At 38.8% G+C, this 23,107-nt stretch overlaps 1 protein-coding gene across 1 annotated transcript in view; it reads right to left on the bottom strand.

Moving 5' to 3' along the window:
• The window catches only part of CYBB (cytochrome b-245 beta chain), a 32,354-nt gene extending 15,925 nt beyond the window's left edge, over positions 1-16,429 (bottom strand). Inside the window, exons 1-6 of the mRNA XM_077145542.1 lie at positions 16,266-16,429; positions 14,268-14,363; positions 12,802-12,912; positions 5,367-5,451; positions 3,557-3,702; positions 1,296-1,486 (exon numbers count right to left, since the gene is read on the bottom strand). Of these exons, the coding sequence (XP_077001657.1) occupies positions 1,296-1,486; positions 3,557-3,702; positions 5,367-5,451; positions 12,802-12,912; positions 14,268-14,363; positions 16,266-16,310 (674 nt within the window). The 5' untranslated portion in view covers positions 16,311-16,429. The remainder of the gene's footprint in view (positions 1-1,295; positions 1,487-3,556; positions 3,703-5,366; positions 5,452-12,801; positions 12,913-14,267; positions 14,364-16,265) is intronic.
• Positions 16,430-23,107: the final 6,678 nt, after the last annotated feature.

Here is a 23,107-nt window from a genome sequence, read left to right on the forward strand (position 1 = left end):
CAGGACCAGGAGTGAGGAAATCTGGATTTTAACACCAATTCAGCCACTATCCAGCCAGCCGTGAGGCTGTGATTAATAACCTGACCACTGTAAATAGCAGATTCTCCTTAAGTGGAGAATGGAGTAACTATAACTCTTCTGATTGCTCCAGAGAAAGATGGAAATCTGTGAAACTAAACAAATGGATTGGTGATATTACTGAACTAGGGGTAGGGAGAAATTCTTCCTCTTCTGTTAGATCCTCTGAAACAGCTGGGCTATGGTTAAACCTCATTTTAGAGATACTCAATCGCTTTAGGAAAGTCAAGAGATTTTCTTGTATACACCGATTTTTCAGTGTTTAGAGAGACTGTTATCAAGGATTAGAGTCAGCAAGGCAACCAAGAATGCCCACAAGTGGTTGCCCAATACTGCCTCTCCTCACCCTTCCCCTTTCCACAGTCAGGTCATTGCCTTCTCTGGGCAGTTTGGCTCAGAGCAGAGCCTGTAAGCCTTGAGAACCTACTTCCTCTACCCCTAGCTTCTTAGAGCCCCATAACCACCAGGGAACTTCCCCAGCCTTGCCTCTGTGTGCAGATGGGAGAATCAGCTAGTGTGAAGCAATATAAAAAGAAACCTGGTATTAAAGAGGATTCCTAATAAGGCAAAGTCTCCCACCCATACACCCAGGTACTGTGATAAATTAGAGCATTTATCACAGCCCGCTGTAGATCACAAGGGCTCCTATCCCAGTTATCCCACTCACCAGCAGGGTGACTTGGCATTTTTAGCTTCAGTTTCCTTATCTAGAAAAATGGGGATAATATGACCACCTACACAGTTTGAGAATTAAAAGAAATATTCCATGTCAAATCCTTAGCACAGTACCTGGTACAGAAAAAATGCTCAATACAGGTTAGTTGTTAATATTGTTGTATTAGGATGCTTGAAGACAATACCCCTGTATTTTTCCTTCTAATATTCCCCACAGTGCAGGAGATTGGTCCGCCTATATGAAAGGCAACTGATAAATGATAGTTGGCTTGAATTGAAACTCATTGAACTACAGCAAGCCCCTTCAACTGATTCATCATTAACCCCTTTAGTTTGGGGGTTTGTCTAATTTCTTAGTCAATAAACTACAGGAGACTTTGTCACCAACATCCAGGATCCCCTCAGTGCTCTTGGTATGTTTTATATGATTGCAAAGATGGTCAGATTTTGGTGTGCTTTTCAAGTTTTCTATAAGTAATCATACTACATCCCCCAGAAACTAAGGGACATAAAGTACGTGGCCTCAGAATTCAAATACTCACTCAACTCCATGGATGGCAAGACCGATGAAGAAGATCACAAAGAGATGATGTGTGTACCAAAACACTTCAAAGTAAGACCTCCGAATGGTTTTGGTGGAGGAGGTGATAATTAATATGAGGCACAGCGTGATGACAACTCCGGTAATGCCTGCCACCCGAGTCACAGCCACGTACAGGCCGCCTTCAGGGTTCTATAAAATATACACACACACACACACACACACATTATTTGTAGACTCCCAAATAATGCAAGATTACCTATTTGTAGTGTCCAGTTATTAGGTATTTTCTTGCCTCCTTTTGATAACCCTAAGCATCCTTTGAGAAATATAGACTTGCACTACTTATTTTTAAATTTTAAAAAGGATTACATGGTTGTGGTGTCATACAAAATACAAATAAAGGAATAACAAATAAAGGATGTTAGTTGACTATAGGGTGTCCTGAAAGTGTCTGAAACTCTTTTTCCCTTTGATTTGGAATTAAGGGACACAGTGCTTAGTTGGAAAATATATTCTGAGCATGCTTAACATCTTAAGCTGGGTTCCCCAGAAGCAGACCCTGAGGATTTATGGGCAAGTGATTTATGAAGGGCGTGCTGTTAGGAAATTGTTAAGGGAAAGAGGAATAGGACAGGAAAGAGGGAAGAGTCAAGCAAAGGGTTGGTCTCAGGCAAACGCTTCCAGAGGGTAGCTTTAGGTTGATCCTGCAGGGGAGCTCTGGAACATACATTGCACCTCAGGGTTTGTCCTGACTCAAGACTGGGAATCTGGGCTTTCATAGCCTGCCCCTGTTTATCACTGGCTTAGCGCTGCCTTGAGAGAGCTAAACATCCAGACCCTTCCAGATCTCTGAGTCTTCAGATAAAGGGGCTCCAGTAGCCCCCAGGAAGTCTTCTGAGGAAAGAACACTGGGATAGGCCATTGAAAGCAAAAGTGCTCAGAAGGAGGAGGGAGGTAGGAGTGGGGGTGAGGGGACGGACACAACAGTGTCTGCTCGCTTAGTATGTTCAAAATGCCACCCTTATATATCATTGCACAAACAATGAACAATGTAAAAGACAGTGTAGAAAAATAATGTCTGCTTTGATGTTCAGTTTAATTCCCCGCCCCCCACCCCAGGTAGATTGGTAAGTTCTTCTCCTATCAGGTTAAGCATATTTTTTGCAAAATTAAGGGTCACCTTTTGTGTTCTTTTCTAAACACAAGGAAACATGTTTGGAAGTCAGTGTATAGTAATGGAATGTAGCTATCTTCTCAAGCCATTGGGCACATGGAGACATCTTGGAGTTTCTCTTTGATTGTAAGAATGTTCAACAACTGCTGGGCATGAAGAAGTCCCTGCCTCTGGATACCCTCACGACTGAGCTTAAAGAGTTGCGCAGTTAGTCCAAGTACACTTTGCTTCCGGAGGAGTGACGATTAACAGACATAGACTGTCCCTAGAATGTGTAGGTTAAAAAAAAAAAGAAAAGCATCCCTGACAGCTGTCAATAGGTAGCTGGCTTGGTACAAACATCTATGTCAGGGGGTCCCCTATTAACATAACCAATTCAAAGACCACTGACATCAGATGTAGTCATTTTGTGACTGTGGTAGAGTGAAATGAAAAGAAGACCACTCCGAAATCATGTGAGTGACTGATCAAGACAAAAAAAATGGATGGCTACTGCTTCTTTATGTATTATTACTTTAGCCCCATTCCATTCCTTCTGCCTCCTGGAAAAAAAAATTAAGATATCCAATCCTAAAATTACCCCAACTGCTTGACAGTACCCGATCATGAGCAAATCCTGGCTTCCTTGGATCTTCCTTACAATCATCTGACATAAGCCCAAATTTTATAAGAAACCCCATTTAACACCCTTATGAGGTGGCCCAAACTTTTCCTCATGATGTGAGGTCTCTTTTGCTGCAGTAAATGATAAACCCAGCTTTGTTTGACTGCACATATAGTCCCAATTTTCTTTGATTGGTGGACATCATCATGGGCATGCTGAGGATAACTGAGTTATTCCAGGCTGCACATACACACATTCTCACAGTGAATCTAAGGGCATGGAAAACATGTAAAGACCTTTTACACACAGGCTCAACAAGATGGGAGGCATTTTCTCTGAACTCACATCCTTAAAACCTACAGACCTGTCCCTGTGAACATTTGCCAACTTTTCTGTTTGTTATGGCCAAATAGAGTACTGAAATCTACCCGTCAGTTGTAACAGCCTAGGAAACATGTGAATCAGGAAATGAGAGGATTACCTTGATTTTCTCTCGAGCAAAGTTGAGATATTCTTCACCAGGAGCATCTCCAATTTTAGAAAGTAATATTGAATAATTATCAGAATTGTTGACACGGGCATTCACACACCACTCTACATTAAATAGATGGGCAATGGTGTGGATAGCTACAGAGGGCAGAGAAGAGAAAGATGAATGGCGTTAGTTTTATTGTAAGCTGTGTTTCTGGCTATAGCCCCTGACTCTGATAAGTTACAAGGCCATAGCCCAGGGCACTTATAAACAAGAACTGGGTCTCCAGGACCAGAGAGACAAGGTAATTCCAGTGGGGAAGTCTCCTCTCCAGTTGTGTGAGTGTTGAGCTACATGATCCTAAAGATCCAACCAAGTTCTACAAAATAGCCTTGGTCTCTGAAGGTGTTTAAACGTGCTCTCATTCTCTCTCCCACTGATGTATTTGTGTCCAAACAAGAAGACTCCTATGTACTGCATGCCTATGGTTGACATTACCTCCACTGAGAGATGGCAAAATTTGATTGAATTGATACAAAACAATAGCCTAATGTATGAGTCTCTTTAAAAAACCAAATTGCATCCTTTATTTAACAAACACATAAAGCTTACTAGAGGGCAAGCACTGCAATAAGTGATTTATGATTACTTAATCCCTACATTGACACAATGATATAGGCACTCTTGCTAATAAATCTTGCCCTTTGTCATCAAGGTAAGAAGTAGCAATTAGCATTCAAACCCAGGCAGTTTGGCACGTGATTCTTTGCTCTTAACCAGTATACTATGCTAACTTTCTAAAAAAATTTATTAAAAATGTCATTTTGAACCAATTCATTTACCTTAGCTCAGAAACTTTGCCTGACATACTAGTAGGAGAAGAGTAACCCAAGTGCACGACTATAAACCAAGCTTGTTTTACTGAGGTTAGGGGACTACCCCTTAAGGGCAGAGTAAAAGTCCATTTTGTTCATCACTGTGCATACCTAGTATCTGGTACATCAATTATATATGAATGAATTAGTGGGGATTTGATAAGGGACTCATACATAGTCCCTTCTTGCACTGGCACTATCCTCACTCCCCATATATCAAGCTATGTGGCTGAAGAAGTTCAAACTCCTCCAACTTTGACTTTCAGGAGTTCTCACTTCCCTAACTACACTTCTTTCCTTCTGGACTTCTAATCACTTCCATTGTTTTACATTTCACATTGTCAACCAATCCCTAAATTATGCTAATAATCGTAATTAATAATAATAAAAGAATGCGGTTAGCTGATAAGAGCTTTCTTAAGGGATTTTCAACTTATGAGCTGTGAGTCCTGTGGGGTTACTGCAAGAAATCTGTGAATCCGCATATACACAAGAGTATCTGTAGATTGAATGAATAAAAGTTTGTAAATGTGGATTGACAAACTTTTTTTATGTTAAAAATGGACGCTTACACTGGAAAAGGGTAAGGACACTGGACTTGCCTCCTCTGATGGTATATTTTCTTTCTTTCGGTATATGGTCTGGAAATCGAACCCCGGTCTCCCACATGGAAGCCAAGCATTCTACCACTGAACCACCCACGTACTCAATATTTTCATTTTTGTAAGAAAATACTGATGACAAAATTTGAAGACCTAAAAGACTAAATCCTGATATTAGTATGGTAGAAAGGGTGGTGAATATTTTTGTATTAAATTCATTTAAAAAATGCAACATAACAAACCACCACCTAACCTACCTCTAAAGGTTGGTCTCCTGAAAAAAAAAGAAACCTCTTAAGGGGACTCTTTAGTTCCAAGTTTCCTTTGCAATCTTAAACTTACCAGTGTGAAGTGCAATCATCCATGCCACCATTTTATGAAAGGTTAGGTTCCTGTCCAATTGTCTTCGAATTCTTGTTGAGCAACACTTTGGATGAGGGGGAAAAAGCAGAATAGTAATATAACTTCCTTGATACATATAATCTCATTTCATTCTCACAACTACCCTACAAAGTAGTAGCATTATTGTCATTTGATAGATGAGAAACCCGAGACTCAGAGAGATGCAGCCATCTACCTACCAAGTCAAATAGCCAGTAAGTGATATAGCAGCCTAACCATGTTTTCTGTTCTCATACCTGTGTCAGGGGAAGTCTCTCCTGGAATCTATTGCCTAATTGTACAAAAATACAAATAAATGGTATCTAAGTTAGTGTTTAATACTTAGAATTTAAGAACATTGCTATCTGAATATGTGGATTATTTTTCCTTTTTGCCTCAATTTTAAATTGGTTTATGAAACTTACTATGCAAACACAGGCTTTACAATGATTATATGGGTACTTTATTTAAACATGCCTATGGGTAAGCTAACTAAGATATCTATTTTTGTTGGTTCTAAGTGTATTGTTTGTTTGGTTAAATAAAGTTAACAAAAAATACAAATTTAGATAGAGAACATATCTAAACCCATAGTTTCTAGTTCTGATTAATTTATTTGATAAACAGGATATAAAATGAGTATAAAATGCTTGTATCTTGTGTCTAGTGGGGACACAAGACAATGGATGGTTCTAGAACACGTGAATGGTTTTAGAAGAACATGGTTCTAAGATTTAGACATTATTGGGGAAGAAAGAAGGGTCCACTTGCCATGAAGATCAGAGATGACATCACAAGGAACATGATTGACCAAATAGTAACAACACCAATAGCAATTGCTAATATTTATCAAGAGCTTGTGCAAGAAACTGCTTTAACTGGTTTGCATGCTTTGACTCTTCTCATTCTTATATTGACCCTATGAATGAGGTACTGTTATTATCACTGCATGACAGATGAGGAAACAAATGCATAGAGAGATTAATGTGTCTTAAGTTCACACTAACCAGTGGCAAAACTGGGATTTGTACTAGTAGGAGGAAAGAAACCCAAGTGCATGACTGCAAACCAAGCCTATTTTATTAAGGTTAGGGGACTTTAACTAACCCAAGCCATATGATAATAGAGTTTCTATTAATATTCCAATATTTCATACCTTATATGATTACCTGGACATTAAAATGGTAGTTTGGCTCATATTTTATTATAATTGTCCTACCTGCATATGTTAGAAAGCATGGGTTTGAATTTGGATTCAGGCTAGCAGTCAAAGCAGAAAAAGCATCCTGGCTGTTGGTTGGATGAGAACTTTGTCCTTCTGAAAACTAGCCAGCTCCTTTCTTTGTTTTATTCCTGAGTCTTAAGACACTGCCACAAAGATTCAGAGAACTTCAAGAGGAGAGGAAAGTGTCCAAAATTTCTTAGCTATTTTAAATATGTGGTTCTAAATTCTGAAGTCTATTTAAACATGGAAATGTTTAATATTTGGCTTGCTTATTTTAATAAAATGTCCTGATTTTATAGAAAATATATAATTGCTTGGAAAACTGGGCTTAATCCATTATCTCTGAATGAGCTACACCTAGGGGAACTGGGCTGTTTGGACCATGAGAGCAGATTCCTAGAACTTCAGAAATACTAGTCAAGAAGATATTGTAGGTTTCAGAAAAAGTAAAGAGAATTAGACTTTTCTGAGTGCCTTCAGTAAGACAGGCTGTTACATATTATCATTACCTCATTTAAGGCAACTAGGTAGGTATTATCCTCATTTTGTCAATAAGAAAACTTAAGGCTAACATCTCAAAATAGCTTTTATCCAAGTCTATATGTCGTTAAGATTCATGCCCCTTTCCACTAAATCAAATGCAAAAATATAGTTAATATTATTCTAAGTGCCGAAAATCCTGAGGCGAAAATTTAAGTGTAAGTATTCTGTTTGGAAGAGCATTGCAAAGATATAGGTAAGGAAGTGAGCAAGTGAGAAAGGGGAGGAAAGGAAACCATAAAAGATGTATTATACCAAGGATCGCTATTATGTAATATCAGTGGGTTCAATCTCACTAAGGAAGTCTGAAAGACTTTGTAGAACATGCTTCAGGGTTATTTTGCCTGAGGGGTTAAGGAACTAGGATATTATCCACCAATTCCAATTCATCTTTGACCGAGGGCTACCGGCACAGCATCCATTCCCTGGCTTTGTAAGCCTGCTCCAGGTGAGGGCTTAAAGAAAATCCTTGTGCAGTGAATCATTGGTTCTGGCAGAAGGAAGCTGTCCCAGTATGAGAACTGTCAGTGCTTGAAGGGATATGGGTGGGACACCAACGTCATCAGCGATAGTTCAGCTTTCCCCTGTGGAACTAAACAGTGACTCAGACTCACAACAAAAATCTCTTTTTTGAGGTAACTTCTTTTACATCTCTGTTGGTAAAAAATTGTCCTTGTTTTCTTACATAGTCTCTGGGTGTCTTCTGTGTTAATTTCAAGTTTTGAAAGTCGTGTTGCTATGTTGTGTTCTTAACAAGTTTAAGGAAACATTTTTTTCCTGTTTCCCAATTTCTAGGTTCCTCCATAGCTTATAAGAGTCCTAGTTGTAAGCAGAATTTTAAGATGACCCCCAATGACCCCGGCCCTTGTACAACTTCCTCTCCTTAAATATGGGTGGAACCTGTGAATATGATGAGCTCTCCTGTGATTTTGTCACATTATACGGCAAAAGGGATCTCCAGATGAGAACTCAGCCCAGCTGACACCTTGAGGTCATCTTTCTGATACCCTAAGCAGAGAGAACCCAGCCAGGTCTGCTAGATTTCTGACCTACAAGACTGCGAACAAATAGACGGTCATTTTAAGCCTCTGAGTTTGTGGTAATTTGTTACACAGCAACAGAAAACTAATGCCGTCCTAATGAAGTGATGAGAGGTGATTAAAGTCCTAAGAATCAGGCAATGGGAATTAGTAGGGACAAAAAGGAGTACTGGGTTACATTTCAGACAGCAACTTTTTTTTTTCAGACAGCAACTTTTGATGTCAGATAAACTTGTGTTGGATCCCAGCCCTACCACCTAGCTATGTGACATTGACATCATCTACTCAGTTTCAACTTTCCTCACTTATATATTTATCATAGTTCTTCCCTCATAGATCTGCTGCATAGATTGAGAGGTGTTTAATAAATATTTAATGCTAATTTGTGTCATTTAACTTTTCAGTAAATGTGACTTGGCTTCCCAGCTACAGGGTAAGCTTCCTGTAGGCAGAACAATAGGTCACACACTTTTTAAATCTTTCAGTAATTATTTAGTTGAATAAATAAGTTATTCCTTCACTATCCTAGAACCCAAGATGACTATTCTAAACCTATAGAGATATTGACCTCCATACCTGTACTTGCCACACTGTTTTCTTTTTGGCTTCCTGACAAATCCTTTGGAAATGTCAGGGGGAAAATACACTCACTCTGTCTGCTGAATTTGAAGAAAAAGAGTGGGGTTTCATTGTGACCCTTACACTGTCTCCATAGTCTTATCCTCCTCCTCTTCATCAACATGGGTCAACAAAATGTGAAAAATACCCTCTTACCAGCTTTAGCAAGAGGCCATTAAAGAACAAGAAATTAAATATCAGAATAATGGAGAGAAGTGCTTGGGAAAAGCAAGATCCACTCAGTAATGTTCTGTTTTATCTAAATATATACTTTTTTAGAAGCTCTTTAATATAAAGCACATATATCTTATTAAAAGGAAAAACAGAGGCTACTAGTCATTAATGGGCAATCCCTACCAGGGCACTAATCCCTAAATTTTCCCAGCTACCATCTTTGAGATCAGGAATGGCCACACACACACACACACACAAAAAGACCCAAAGAGAAGATACAACCACGTTGATGCTTGGCTTTCAAGAATATAATTTCCTCATCACTTCCTGAAAAGGAGGCAAGAGAGAGAGCCAGATGGTGGGGTGGGATGAAAGTGCTTTGCTGCCTGTGACTGTGCAAGGGTTATTTGTTGTCGCTATTGTTCCTTCCTACTGTGCAGATAATATGTATATGTTTTTGAGTTATTTTTCAATTACTGCCAGCCCCCTACTAACTACCCAAGCTGCCATCATGCCCCATAGGTTCCTCACTGAGCTACCTTCTTGCTTTCTGCCATTGACTTCTAAAGGGAAGTTTCTCTGTTACTTTCATTTAAAATCTTGCCCAATCTCGATAAACTGACATTTGAGTGCAAGGGAGATTATTGAGTCATTTCAGCAGATTTCTATGTTCCATTCAAACTGCAAGGGGAAAAGAACATAATTTCGAAAAAAAGAGAAGTGGAACTAAAAAGAAGTGCATATTTAATGAGTTTCTGTAACATGACTCTCATGGAAACTTAAAAATTCTATTTATGCATACTTAGTCTCACCACAAACACCATTAATGAATCTGAATTAGATATTTATATGCAATTTGGAAGAACTCACAAAAGTCAACTTTGAATTTCTGTTTGAGGTGATGAAAACATTTGGGCAATGGATGTTGGTGATGGTAGTACAGTACTGTGAATGCAATGAGTACAACTGAATTGTACACTTGATGGCAGTTAAAATGGTAATGTTTTAGTTTAATATATGTTACTATGTTGCAAAGTTCAAAGAAGAAAAGTCAGCCGTGCAATTACAGAACTCAGGCTTAGAAACTGACAGTAATGTCCAAACCCGATGGTAGTAAAATAATTGATAAATTTGAAGAGCACTCCCTTATATTGTATGGTACTTTTCATCTTTTTGAAATTAACTGTTTATTCTCTATATCCCCCATAAAACTCTAAGCTCCTTGAACTCATGGCCCATCTGTCTCTTACTCTTTATTCACCACATGTTCTCAATGCTTAGCACATAGCTGGCTCTCAGCAAATATTTGTTGACTGACAACTCATTAATTAGTGAACTGAATCAACTCATATACTTATGAAATATCATTTTCATTTTTACATTTATATTATTCTACCTGATTTTTAGCCAAGGAAACTATGGGTCAAAAAGTGAGACTTTGTCCTTCACCACATGATTAAGAGATAGACCCACGTTGAGGGCCTCTGACCCCCAGACTGTGTGAAGTTACAGATAGGATCTTACCCTCTCACTTCCTGCTTCTTTCAGATCTTAAGACTAAGACTGCAGTCCAATTAGAAATTAGTTTCTGCGAGACAAGTAGGGGTTCTTAAGGATTCCTCGGGGACCTCTCTGTGTTAGCCCTACCCTTCTCCCCACCCCCCTCACCAAAGCGGGCTAAGAGCTATTACTCCTACCTTCCCTGGAGTGATCAACCTTTGAAGCTTTATTTCTCCAGAAAATCAGAAGGATTGCAAAGCAATGTCTAAAGGATTAAGACCACTGGAAATTAAGCAGACATTCTGTTTGCATAATACCCTACTAAGAAATCTTTGAAGTTTAGTATTTTTGTCATTTTTACCCTAGGTTATTTCACATACACAAAAATTCACATATATGATGGATTTTCTAAGACCTCAATACTGCAACAGGACAGCTGCAGCTTATGTGAAGATGTAGGAAAGAGAATGGGCTCTGGGAGGCACAATGACCTGGGTTTGAACTGCAGCCCTCTCATTTAATTTCACTGGCTTGCTACGAAGATTTCATAACATGAGGTCTATGAAGCCTCAATAAATGGCCTCTATTATAATTTCCAAAGTTAGTCACAGTGCATTCACCCATTTGAATCCCAATCAGAAAAAAGAAAAAGCTACAATTGCACAGTTTCCATTTCAGAATGGGAATCAGGGAGGGAAGGAGGGGCATGCCCTGTCTGTAAAAGATTGTTACTTGATGCTAGCTTTAAAATATATATTCTTTAAAGAAAAATTTAAAAGGTTTATCTGGTTACAGAGCTGAATGTCTCTGCTCTTTGCAGAGCAGCCTCATCACATCCCTTGCATTAGAGACACTGATAAGGGTGTTCCTTCCTGGGCCACAGGAAGCCTAAAAGCTGCCATTACAACATGCACTGCTCATTGAACATGGCAGCTCAACAACAGTGTAATTTGGGGTTGTGGAGTAATAAGGATTTCTTAACAGGCCATCCTGGTGAAAACATTGCCTATTTCTGAGGGTTTACTTCCTCTATACAGAAAGTAGTTGAACAAGAGGGAATAAAAATTGCCATGTCTCTTCAAAAACAAAATTCAACAGTGTAGGGGTTCATTCGCAAATGTTCGTGGAGCACCCATAATACATCAGATATTGTACTTCAGAGTTGTCTGATCAATAAAATTTTCCATGAAGTGGGACTTTTACCTCTGTGGTTTCATATGTCAAAAAGATTATTTGGAATTCCTTGTCATCAATGCCTTTGCTAATACGAAGCACTGTTTGTAGCTTTTGCTTTTGTTTTGCTGTCCGTTTGCAAGTCAACATTGTGCAATATATGGTTTCTGGCTTAAGGCAAGGAACCCCAACACAGTATTGCCCTGGGAAAAGCAGTCATGACTCTTTCTGGAGCATCTTAAAATGTTTCCCAGCATTCTTCTTCAGCTAATATTTTCTCTCATGTAGTGATGATATTAGAGTTATTTCTGTCAACTTTTACTTTTAAAATACGCTTGTGAAAGTCCTATTTTAGCATTCAGATTAAAATGAAATGACATTTTGCAAAGAGTGAAATCAGATAAAATAAAAGCTTCATTGCAGCCTACTAATGCTATAATAGCAAATCAATTGTAGTAGAGTTCTTACAAAAAAAAATAAATAAACCTTGGTATCAATGTGAATTTATTACGACCAGGAAAAATGAGGCAAACTTCAAGGCAAGTTATGCTTGTTACTTACAGTTTAGTTCACTTTCTTCCGCCAGAATATTCTATGATTGATAGACTAAGTATTAACTCTTTAGCTAAACATTTAAGGTCGTAGCCTGCCAGGAAAGCCCCAATCTTCTACCTGCTCTATATAAACCCTACATTCCTGTCACAATAGAATGCTTGCTGCTCTCCTCTATAAATGACCTCTACTTTCCCACCACTATGTTTTTGCCCATATTCTTTTCTCCATGTAGAATGCCTTGCTCTCTCATTTACAGTGCCTAGAGCCCTGTGTATTCTTATATGTCAAACTCTGATGATATAGATACACACACACACACACACACACACTCATATTGGTTGTAGGTTGTATTTTTTTTTTAAAAAAAAGGCTATTCCATGCTGAGTGATTGTCCCAGAATGGTTCATCCATAAATAATATAGAAATAAAATAGAGAATTGAGCATGGCTTGGCTCATGAGTATTCTACAGAGGCTAGAATCTTCACCAACCATTGTCTTGCTTTCCCAAGAAAAGGCATTTAGCTTGATGTCCTTAGAAAATTTGAGGAACTCGTGAATGTTTGCTCTTACCGCACTAGAACCCCTGAGGAAGGAGAGCAGATTTCGACAAACTGGCAGCAGGATCAGCATACAGTTGAAATTCAGGCAGGCTGCTGGGGCCCGGGCCAGTGCCAATGCTGACTAGAAGAGGCAAAATAAGGAGCAAGATGACTCTTGTGAGTACAGAATGCATGCTGCTCCCCCAGTTACCAAGGACTCCCAGTCTGAGGCCCATACACCAGAGTTATCAAGTTATCCAATGGAAACAGGTCCCTCAAAGGCAAGGGTTTATTTTTAGGGCCTGTTGCTTTAATCTGAAACTGGCCTTTGCCGCCCACCCCAACATCTTGTTATGAAGATTTTCAAACATACAGAGAAATTACAAGAAGTTTTTACTGGATACCTGTTTACCCATTTCATAGATTGTACCATTCACATTTTACTACACTTGCTTTATCACATATATATCCATCTATCCACCCTTCTATCCATCCACCCACCCATCTTATTTGCTCGATGCAATTCAAAATAAATTGTAGACATCAGCTCTCTTCCCTCTAAACACTTCCGCATACATATCATTATCTAGAGTTCAGTATTGAAACTATGCTTTTTTAAGATTTTGCAAAAGGTTCTCTTAGCACTTAGACTGACCTTAATGGTAACTTAATGCTTTAGTATTATAATTGTTATCCTTCCAATGCCTTGTAGTGGAAAGTAAGTTGCATATTTTGGAGTGGAACATCAAGGTAAAGCCATTCTTCTCAGTATCACATGGATAAGTTAACAGCAATTATAATAGTGTAGCAAACTTATCTGTTATATAATTATTTATGCATATCTACAGTACATTTTAATAAATTACTATTAATTCATTAACACATGGATCTAGTAGGATATAACAAATGATAATCTCCAAGAGTAGCTGCAAATGTAATTTTTTCGTATGTGATGAAGAAGAGGCCTGGTAGTTCAAGGAAACCGAGAATACTAAGTACTCAAGGAAACTCAGGGGCCTTCACTTTGCTGGGATGTGGCCCTTGAGAAACTATCTCAAAGGCTCCATTCATAGGGAGAAGCTAACTTTCTGAATTCTTAACATCACCAAGAGCAGGGTTCACCATGTGGAAAAGTAGTACGAATCAGATCATTTAGAGAATATGGAAAGTCCCATGTATTTCAGATGTGTCATCCCTGGATTGATCGCTCCAAACTGTCCTTGCATTTCAAAGTCAGTGTTAGATCTCTCTTTTAAGATAAATAATGGCACCATGGTTCTTGGGAGGGAAGAGATGCTACTGGGACCCTCTGCTGCACTTTTGTCTCACACTAGAAGGCCTTAATTGCCTAGGGAGTTGTAATGGAAGGAGTGAGGCTGTTGGTGCTGTTGGGGTTGGTCAGACTATTTATTTAAAATGTGAAAGGAAATATGAACAAGAATGTCTGATGAGAAATGTGAGCCTGCCAATCTTGTGTGGGATGGAACATATACTTACCCCAAGAAGTTTTCGAGTATAGAAGAACTTAGGTGGATCATCATAAACCTTGTAGTAATTGACAAAGAGGAAGACGTTCATCCCCAGCCATGCAACCTGCACAAACAGAAATAGTGAAGTTTTCATGTTTCAACAGGTAGATTCCACATAAGGTTGGAGTTTGACCATGGTCAAGGCTTCCCCAAGTCCAACCTTGGACAAAGGTGGTTTCAAAGCGGTATGTAACCAGCTCTTTCCTATAACAGTGTCAGTACATTTCTGTGATGAATCTTTCCACGCTGTCTTGTTCCCCATTTTTGGTTTACTTCTTGGCCCATACATATGCCAAGTTGTTATAAGTATATCTTCTTTCTTTTCTTTAAAATTCTCTTTCCTTCTTAACCTCAGATAGGTTGATAATAGCAGATAGCTTTTCTGGAAATAAGAAGGGAAAAGAATATGCCCCTATTACTGCCCCAACACCATAGACTATTGTGTTCCGTTCTCACAGGTGACAATCACCTACCTCCACCACACAGCACCCACTCCCAGCTGGTGGGAGTCTTGCCAGCTAAAATTCCAAGTCTTTCATTCTGTTTGGTCACTTTTGCTTAATTTTTGAAGGCAGAGATACTGAACATGGATGAGAGGGTGAGGCAGATGGGATTTTAAAACAGAGACACTTCTAGATGGTGATTGCTTGTTTTATCCCAAGCAATAATCGCATCAAATGGTGTCACTGCCCAGTCCTCTCAGCTCTATTGGGGTCTCTTCTTACTGTGCTTTGAAGCTATTAAAATCCCATGGATTCTTGAGACTAGAAATGTGACCGCTTTTACAAAGAAGGAGGTGCTAAAGTGACTTCTCCATTTCCTGACCTTGTCATTCTTTCTTACTCTTGCTTTCCAATCTGTGGCTTCACTTTCAAGTATATGAGTGTAAAACTGAGAAAGAGTTCATTTCTTGGGGAGAATTCTGGGGGGAGCTAAAAGGATAATTTGAACTTGTTTTCTATAGGCGTGATCTGTTTAAATGATGATTTCAAAAAAATCAAGTTTACAGTTCTGAGTTCTCAGAAAAATGTTGTATTGATTTAGAACGTTGTTTTGGCATAAAATGTGTCTTTTTAAATGACAAAATATTCATTGCTTTTATGTTATATGTGCCACTGATTTCTTTCTATCTCAAAAACTCAAAGTTTAAATTCATAGCAAATTATCTCAAAAGCTCCATTCATAAGTGTTCTTTTAGCACGTACATTATGTTTCAGTTGGCTATTTGGAAAGATGTTTTAGATATCACATTTCTATCTTCCCAATTTGCCCATCATTGCTTTGCTGAGACCAACATCTTTTGGGAATAGCTTATGTTCTTTAGATTTAAAAGTACAGAGAATAATATGTCTATTTGAAAATTAGCCATATCTTTTTAGATTGTTTCTCAAGATAGGTTATATTGTTTTAGAGCCTGGATACTTTATTATAATCCCCTTCCCTCAGATTTTTATAAACCTCACAAATAACTCACAGAGAAAAGAAAGTTGCTATTTTTTAAAGAAAGTTGAGAACTACTTGCTGACAACGGTCAATTTCCCATATACACAACAAATCTTATACTTCTTATTTGGAAATGATATAAAATTTCAGTTGGTTACTTTTAAAGTGGTATAAACACATAAAAAGTAGACAGAAATTTGTCTCTTAGTGAATATTAGAAAATAACTCAGAATCAGGGCTATTAGCATGCAATCTCCTTTACTCTGAAATGCCGGCTAATTTAGTACCTCCAGGAACTGAAGATGTAAACCAAGAGAAATGAGCCTCCCAAATACATTCTTCCCATTAAGAAATTAAAAGAAATGGACTCAGTCTGCTTACTGATAGATGTATAGTCACAAAGTAAATCAGTTTCAACTTGATTTCTCAAACAAACAAATAAAATAAGATGCTGTCTATTTTAGCTCCCAAGAGAACTCAAACAAGCCAGAGAATTCAAAATTCATATCTCGTTGGTACTTACAATGACGAATATGGAGAGCCCCTCATTCTCAGCCCAGTTCCCCATCGTGGCAGAGGTTCAGTGTGTGCGTCTACCTTTCTTCAGCACTATACTTCTTCTCCCCATGAGGAAATGAAAACGACAGCCTCAGGGCAATCTGTTTCCTTTTCTATTATCAGAAATTAGCTAATCATTGGTTAGCCTAGAAGCTTGTTTCCATAGCAAATTTAAATCTTTAACCCACAAAAACTACAGAAAAAGGGTCTATAAAGAACCAATCAACTAAGCTCAGTGAAAAATGAAACCAATTCTTCAAGTGAAAGACAGATGATGGTGAAATTCATAGGATATATTTTAAACAGTGAATTTTTGACTACTCAATTATCAAATAGCGTTTTTTAGATATATTCACAACCATACAATCCATGCAAAGTATACAATCAGTGGTTCACAATATCATCACATATTTGTGCATTCATCATTATGATCATTTTTAGAATGTTTGCATTACTTCAGAAAAAAAAATGAATACAGGAAAACCTTGAACATCACATACCCCATACCCCCTCCCATCTTATTGACCACTCAAACAGCAAATTTTAAAAATTACCCAACTAGCTGTGACTGAGAGCTAGGTAAAACAAATTAAACAAGTGTGATATCTTTTGACAGGCTGGAGCAGCATTTACATTTCTGTTAAGAAAATAATGATAATAATGATAGTGATGGCTGATATGTATAAAATGCTTACTATATGACACTATTCTAAGCAATATGTATATGATTTGATACATCTATATGTGTATGTGTACACATACACGTATGTGTATGTCTGTATATAATCTCAACTCATTTGTTACACACACTCCAACCCATATAAGATAGGTTCTATTATGATTACATTAATAGATGAGGAACTGAGGCCCAGAGAAGTTAATTATTTGGCCAAGGTCCAACCAGTAGGGAACAGTGGAGTTAAGATTTTATTTCCAAGCAATTTGACTCCAAAATCTATTCTTTTAACTATGACACTTGAAAAAGGCTTGACTGCACCAACCCCAACCTCAATCAATCCACATACAACTACAAGATATTCAAATATACAGATATATACTAAAATGTTCTAATGACTACAGTGTCCCCAGACAGGCATAACACCCGCTAGATTAGGCATGTCAGTAGGGTTAGAACAAAGGTATGGTAGATGCCAGAAGCCAACTGTAGAGTTTCTTTCTGACTGCTACCCAGTATTCAGGACACAAAAGAGACAAGAGTGTGCAGTGGTGAACCCAATATCAGATGAAAATCAGCTAATTGCACCAACGTGATTGTGCAGCATCTATAGATAATAAGAATGTGAAAGAAGAAATTAAAAGAGCAGAAGGGAACAAGAGAAAGAAAAAGAGAAATATTAATTCTTTTGGTTTCTGTTTATGAATGACATGGGACAATCCCAGAATCATTACAATTGGTTAAGTAATAGTGTTTTTCAGTTTTTAATATTTAAGGAAAAAATACTCAACTGTAACCTTCCCTATTGCTCTTGGAACCATGTGTAACCCACACAAAGGGCCATCAGCATACTGGTTTCATTGCACACAGAGATGAATTCAAGGAAATACAGTTAGACAATCAAACCTAGTCATTCAGATTCATTCTACATGTTTTCCCTGCTATTCTCAGTTTGAGAGAAATTATACCAGGCTCCTTGGATCTGGCTTCTGGTAGGTTCATCCAAATTGGAGGGTAGGAAGCAGGGGAGAAGTCAACATATTTATTTTTCCCTAGCTTTCTATTTCAAGTGGCATCTCTGCATGTCCACTGAGGCTCAGCTCCTGCCAGTCAGCCCTTCCCTCTGTGGCACCAGCTTCTGCTGGCCATCAGCCCTGCAGTTCTAGGTCTTTCCAGATGGTCTTTGCTTCTGGGTTCAAGTTCTAGTTTACTCCCCACCCAAAGAGTGGTAACTACTTCCAGAGGTTGTAAGTCTTTATATTTCCTCAGCAACCCCTACTTGAATTCTTTGTTTTTCCATCATCCACGTAACAAACTCCTGGTATGAAATTCCACCTGTTGAAATATGGTGGTGAATGTTTTTCTGACTGAGTCTTGAGTGATGCAGAAAGTAATTGAGAGTAGGACTCATTTTCTCATGCAATTAAAGAAGGGAGGTGTATATGCTTAATGAGGAATAAAACACCTTTAAAATCTGCTCTCCCCATCTCTAACACTCTCAAACTCCTCCCCAGGGATGGCTGATGTTTCATCAAACTCTTTGAAGCTGAGCCAAGTGATTTCCTCTGTATGTTTCCCCCCTTTTTTCTTTTCTTGCCTCCTGTTTAATCTTCTCTTTCCTTTCTTAATCCCCAAGTCTCTCCCACATCTTTCATCTACCTCCTGATGCCTGTGCTCTTTTGCGGAGGCAAGAAAGAGGGTCAGAAATACTCATACATTAGAGAATAATCTTCCCTGTTGCACATAAATCTATTCACTTGAATACTTTCCTACTCCTTTTCCCTCCCTCCACTATTTGAGGAGAAAAATTTAAAAAAAACAAAGGGAAGAATATTTTTCATGGATATTCTACCATTCATTCCTATTGCTTTTTTTCTTCTTTATGAAAGTAATCACAGGAGGAGACTAGTGCTTTAAAAAAAAGTCATCACAGCACTGTAAGAAGAGATTTCTTGAGATCCTTAAAAACCTCAATCAGTTTCACAGTTGGAGGAAAAGAGATTGGTTTCAATGAGAGTAAAATCTTTCTTTTATAGAAAGTAACTTCCCTTTTAAGAACACTGGTCAAGTGAAATATAATGTGTACTACTTTTGAAAAGACAGAGGGTTGGACAAAGGAGCAACAGATATTGGTTGACTGGCATTGATTGGGAATGCAGAGCGAAGAAAATTGAATCTTTACATTAGCTGACAGCTTTTCCTCCTCCCACACTACCCCCACCAGCCACCTTAGCTTCCATTGTCTTCTAAAGCTGTTAGTGTCAAGCTAGACTGTGGCAAACAAAAAAGAATCTTTCATCATTCCCAGTAGGAAGTGATGACTGACAACCTCAAACTTTTGTTTGACATCCTAGACATCACTGGCTGAGAAAAAGGAGAGAGAGAAGCAGACCCAAATTTTGAGATGAATCTCTAACTTTGATCCCTGAGTAAGAGCACTTATTGATATCGCAAATAAAAAATTAGACCCCTAATTTGTTCCAAGAAAGATGTGAAAATTGCTAAAGAAAAGGAGCTGTGTTGCCACACCAAGATTCCCAATGAGTTTTGTTCCTGTTGATGATGAGAAATGAATTTCTGTTCCGTTTTTTCTGTATCACATATTCTGTTCTTTCCAGAATTGCCTTTTTCCCACTCTATATACTTCTATCCTTATGTGGCCCCACCTTCCTTGCCTAGGATGGGCAGTGAGAGGACACAGCGATCATTCTGGGTGGATACTTGACCCAAACAAGGCCAATTAGAATTATCTGCATGGGGCAGGGGGAAATGGGTTGTTAGGAGCTCTGGGGGAGTGAGGGTCAAGATTTTCTCCCTTTGAGAATGATGTATGTCTGATGCTATCCGAGGTCATTTCTATGGCCTTGTGCGAAGAAGTTGCATGAGAATGTTGCCAACACACACACAAAAATGGAATCAGCAGCTGAGAAATGGTGGGGTGGTTTGGAGACAGTTGTGATGACAATGTTTGAGTTCTTGGAATTGGATCTGCCTGAGGCACTTGGACATCGCGGTTACCGTTGCAGGTTGAATTTCCTGGGAAGCAGATTCTGAGATGGAGATTAGTGTGGAGTTTTACTGTAGAGTTTCCTAGGAGTCAACACCTGTGGAAGGGAAGCAAAAGGAAGAAAGCTGGAGTGGGAAGAGGTAGAAGCTGAATTATGATGCAGCCACACTAAGGCCTTGGGAGATCTGAAGTTGGGATGAACTTTCAGGGCTGTCCTGAGTGATCTTGGGCAAGACAACTCTCTTTGCTGAGACAATCCCTGTAGGTACTGATAGCAGGGGAGTAAGTCCTTCATGCTTAAAGTTGGCCCTGGCTGGCATATTACAGTATCCAACCCAGTTCCATAAGACGTAAACCCCCGCCACTCCCACTTCTTGTTTTCCTTTTGCTATTTAAGTTTGAATCGCATTTCTACCACTTTTATTAAGAAGGCTTCTTATTTAAAGCATCGTATAGTGAAACCCACTTTTATCCTATAACCACGGTCTCAAAGATTAAGGAAAGTTGGATGAAGCTGCTGGAACAGGAGCCAGAGGTTCTATCTTCTGTTTCAGGAAGAAAAAATATGAGGAAAAAGAGGAAACATTCAGGGAGGAAGGGGGAAATTGACTGATCTGGGTGAGGAAAGGTAGTAAGAACATGATTTTAACAGGCACTTAATTTAATAGAAAGTGAAAATGTCTGGTGACAAATGTTTACATTTTAACTCTATATGTTAAATGTGACTTGCATACATTAATTTCATCAGAAAAAGGAAGAAAATGAGGAAAGCTATGTATGTTTTCTTACTGGTAGTTTGAATTTTAAAATTTCCAGTGTGCCTTCTGTGGTGAAATGGTTATTTTCTCTTAAAAAAATCTATTTTTCAGACAACTCAGTCTTATTAACAAGCGCTAACATTTATAGAACACTTTATAAATTCCTGGTGCCGTATGTGCTTTGTATACAACTGCCTTATCAGGTATGAAAAATTGTTGTATCCATCTGTGGTAGGCTGAATATTGGCACCCTAAAGATGTCCACCTCCTAGTTCCTGGAACCTGTGAATATATTACTTTACATGGTAAAAAGGACTTTGCAGGTGTGATTAAGTTAAGGATCTTCAGATGGGGAGATTATCCTGCATCATCCAGATGGGCCCAGTGTAATCACATGCATCCTTACAAAAGGGAGGTAGGCATGTCAGAGTCATAGGGAGAAACTCTGAGGATGGAAGCAGAGGTCAGAGAGGAGACAAGATGCTAAAGGGCTGACTTTGAAGATCAAAGAAAGGGCCAAAAGCTGAGGAAAGCAAGGAACGCAGCTCTTGAAGGGGATAAGGCAAGGAAACTGATGTTCCTTTACACACTCCAAAAGGAGCTCAGGCCTACTGATACTTTGACTATAGGCCAGTGAAACTGATTCCAGACATCTGGCTTCCAGAAAGGTAAGAAAATAAATGTGCTGTTTTAAGCCACTAAGTATGTTGCAATTTGTTACAGCAGCAAGTGGAAACAAATATGCCATTGTGTCAGTATGAAACTGTTGTGTACATCAGAACAGCCATGTTATTCAATCCTCATTCAATATTGCTGGGTTGGATCTTTTAAAATTTTTGCGTTGTGGGGGTCACATTTCATTCTTTTTCCATGTGACTATTCTGTTACTGCAGTACCATTTGCTGAATTTTTTTTTTTTTGGTGGGGAGTGCAGGGCCAGGAATAGAACCCAGGTCTCCCACATGGCAGGTGAGAAATCTACCCCTGAACTACTCTTGCACCTCCTGGGTGGGATCTTTTCAATTATTTCCATGGAGATGTGACCCACCCAACTGTGGAAGCTGCCTTTTGATTAGGTGGTTTCCATGGAGCTGTGTCTCCACCCATTCAAGGTGGGGTTGCTTACTGGAGTCCTTTAAGAAGGAACCATTTTGGAAAAAGCTTCAGTGCTGACAGAGCACACACAGCAAGAGACCTTTGGAGATGAAGAAAGATGTTTCTTTCTCTGGGTAGATGTTTGAAAAGAGAAGTCAGAGACCCCAGCAGATGGCAGCCACGTGCCTCCCCAGTTGACAGAGGTGTTCCAGACCCATCACCCTTTCTTGAGTGAAGGTAACCTCTTGCTGGTGCCTTAATTTGGATGTTTTATAGCCTTAGAACTGTAAACTTACAACTAAATAAATTCTTATTTTAAAAGTTGTTCCATTTCTCGTATATTGCATTTTGGCAGCTTTAACAAACTGAAACAGATTTTGATACTGGAGAAGTGGGGTGCTGCTGCATTTTGCAAATACCAAACATATTGGAACAACTTTTTAAATGGATAAGGGGAAGATTCTCGAAGAGTTGTGAGGAGCCAAATAGAGAGGGCTTAGAATGCTTTGAAGAAAGTGTTGGTAGAAACGTGGACTCTAAAGATACTTCTGATGAGGCCTTAGACAGAAATGATGCATGTGTTATTGTAAATTGGAAGGAAGGCAATCCTTGTTTTAAAGTGGCAGAAAATTTAGCAAAATTAACTACTGGTTTCGGATGGAAGGTAGATCTTTTTTTGTTAGTGTGCTTATTTTCTAACCCTATCATCTCCTGAATCCCCTGGAATCTATCCTAGTAACTGATGAATGGATTAAGTTGCTCCAAAAGATAAAAGCACTGAACAAATACTTATTTAGTCAGACCTCACTTTGGGCTCAGACTCAGAGCAGGAAACTATAAACAAGGAATACAAGGAACAGAAGGGAGATGTATTCTCAACGCTCCAAGAAATGGAAATGGATGTTATAGAGCAAGGATAGACAAACTACTTCTGTGATGGACTAGACAGAATATATATTAAGCTTCGCAGCTATCCATTCTCTGTTATACCTACTCAACTCTGCATTGTAGGGAGGGCTAAAACAGCCATGGAAAATTTGAAAATGAATGGGTAGGGTCATGTTCCAATAAAATTGTAGTTACAAAAACAGGCAGTGGAGGACCATTGATTTCTGACCCTGATTTTGAGAACCTGCAGAGGCACCTTCAGAATTCAGTGGAATCTTCCTCTCCTTTTGCTAAGCTTCATCGGATCTCATCTCTTGTCCTCTTTCTCTCTTCATCTGCCCATGCTCTGATTATTCAAGGCGTCCTATTCGTGTAAAGAACTC

Source organism: Tamandua tetradactyla, chromosome X, assembly GCF_023851605.1.
Source record: "Tamandua tetradactyla isolate mTamTet1 chromosome X, mTamTet1.pri, whole genome shotgun sequence".
NCBI classification, from domain to species: Eukaryota; Metazoa; Chordata; class Mammalia; order Pilosa; family Myrmecophagidae; genus Tamandua; species Tamandua tetradactyla.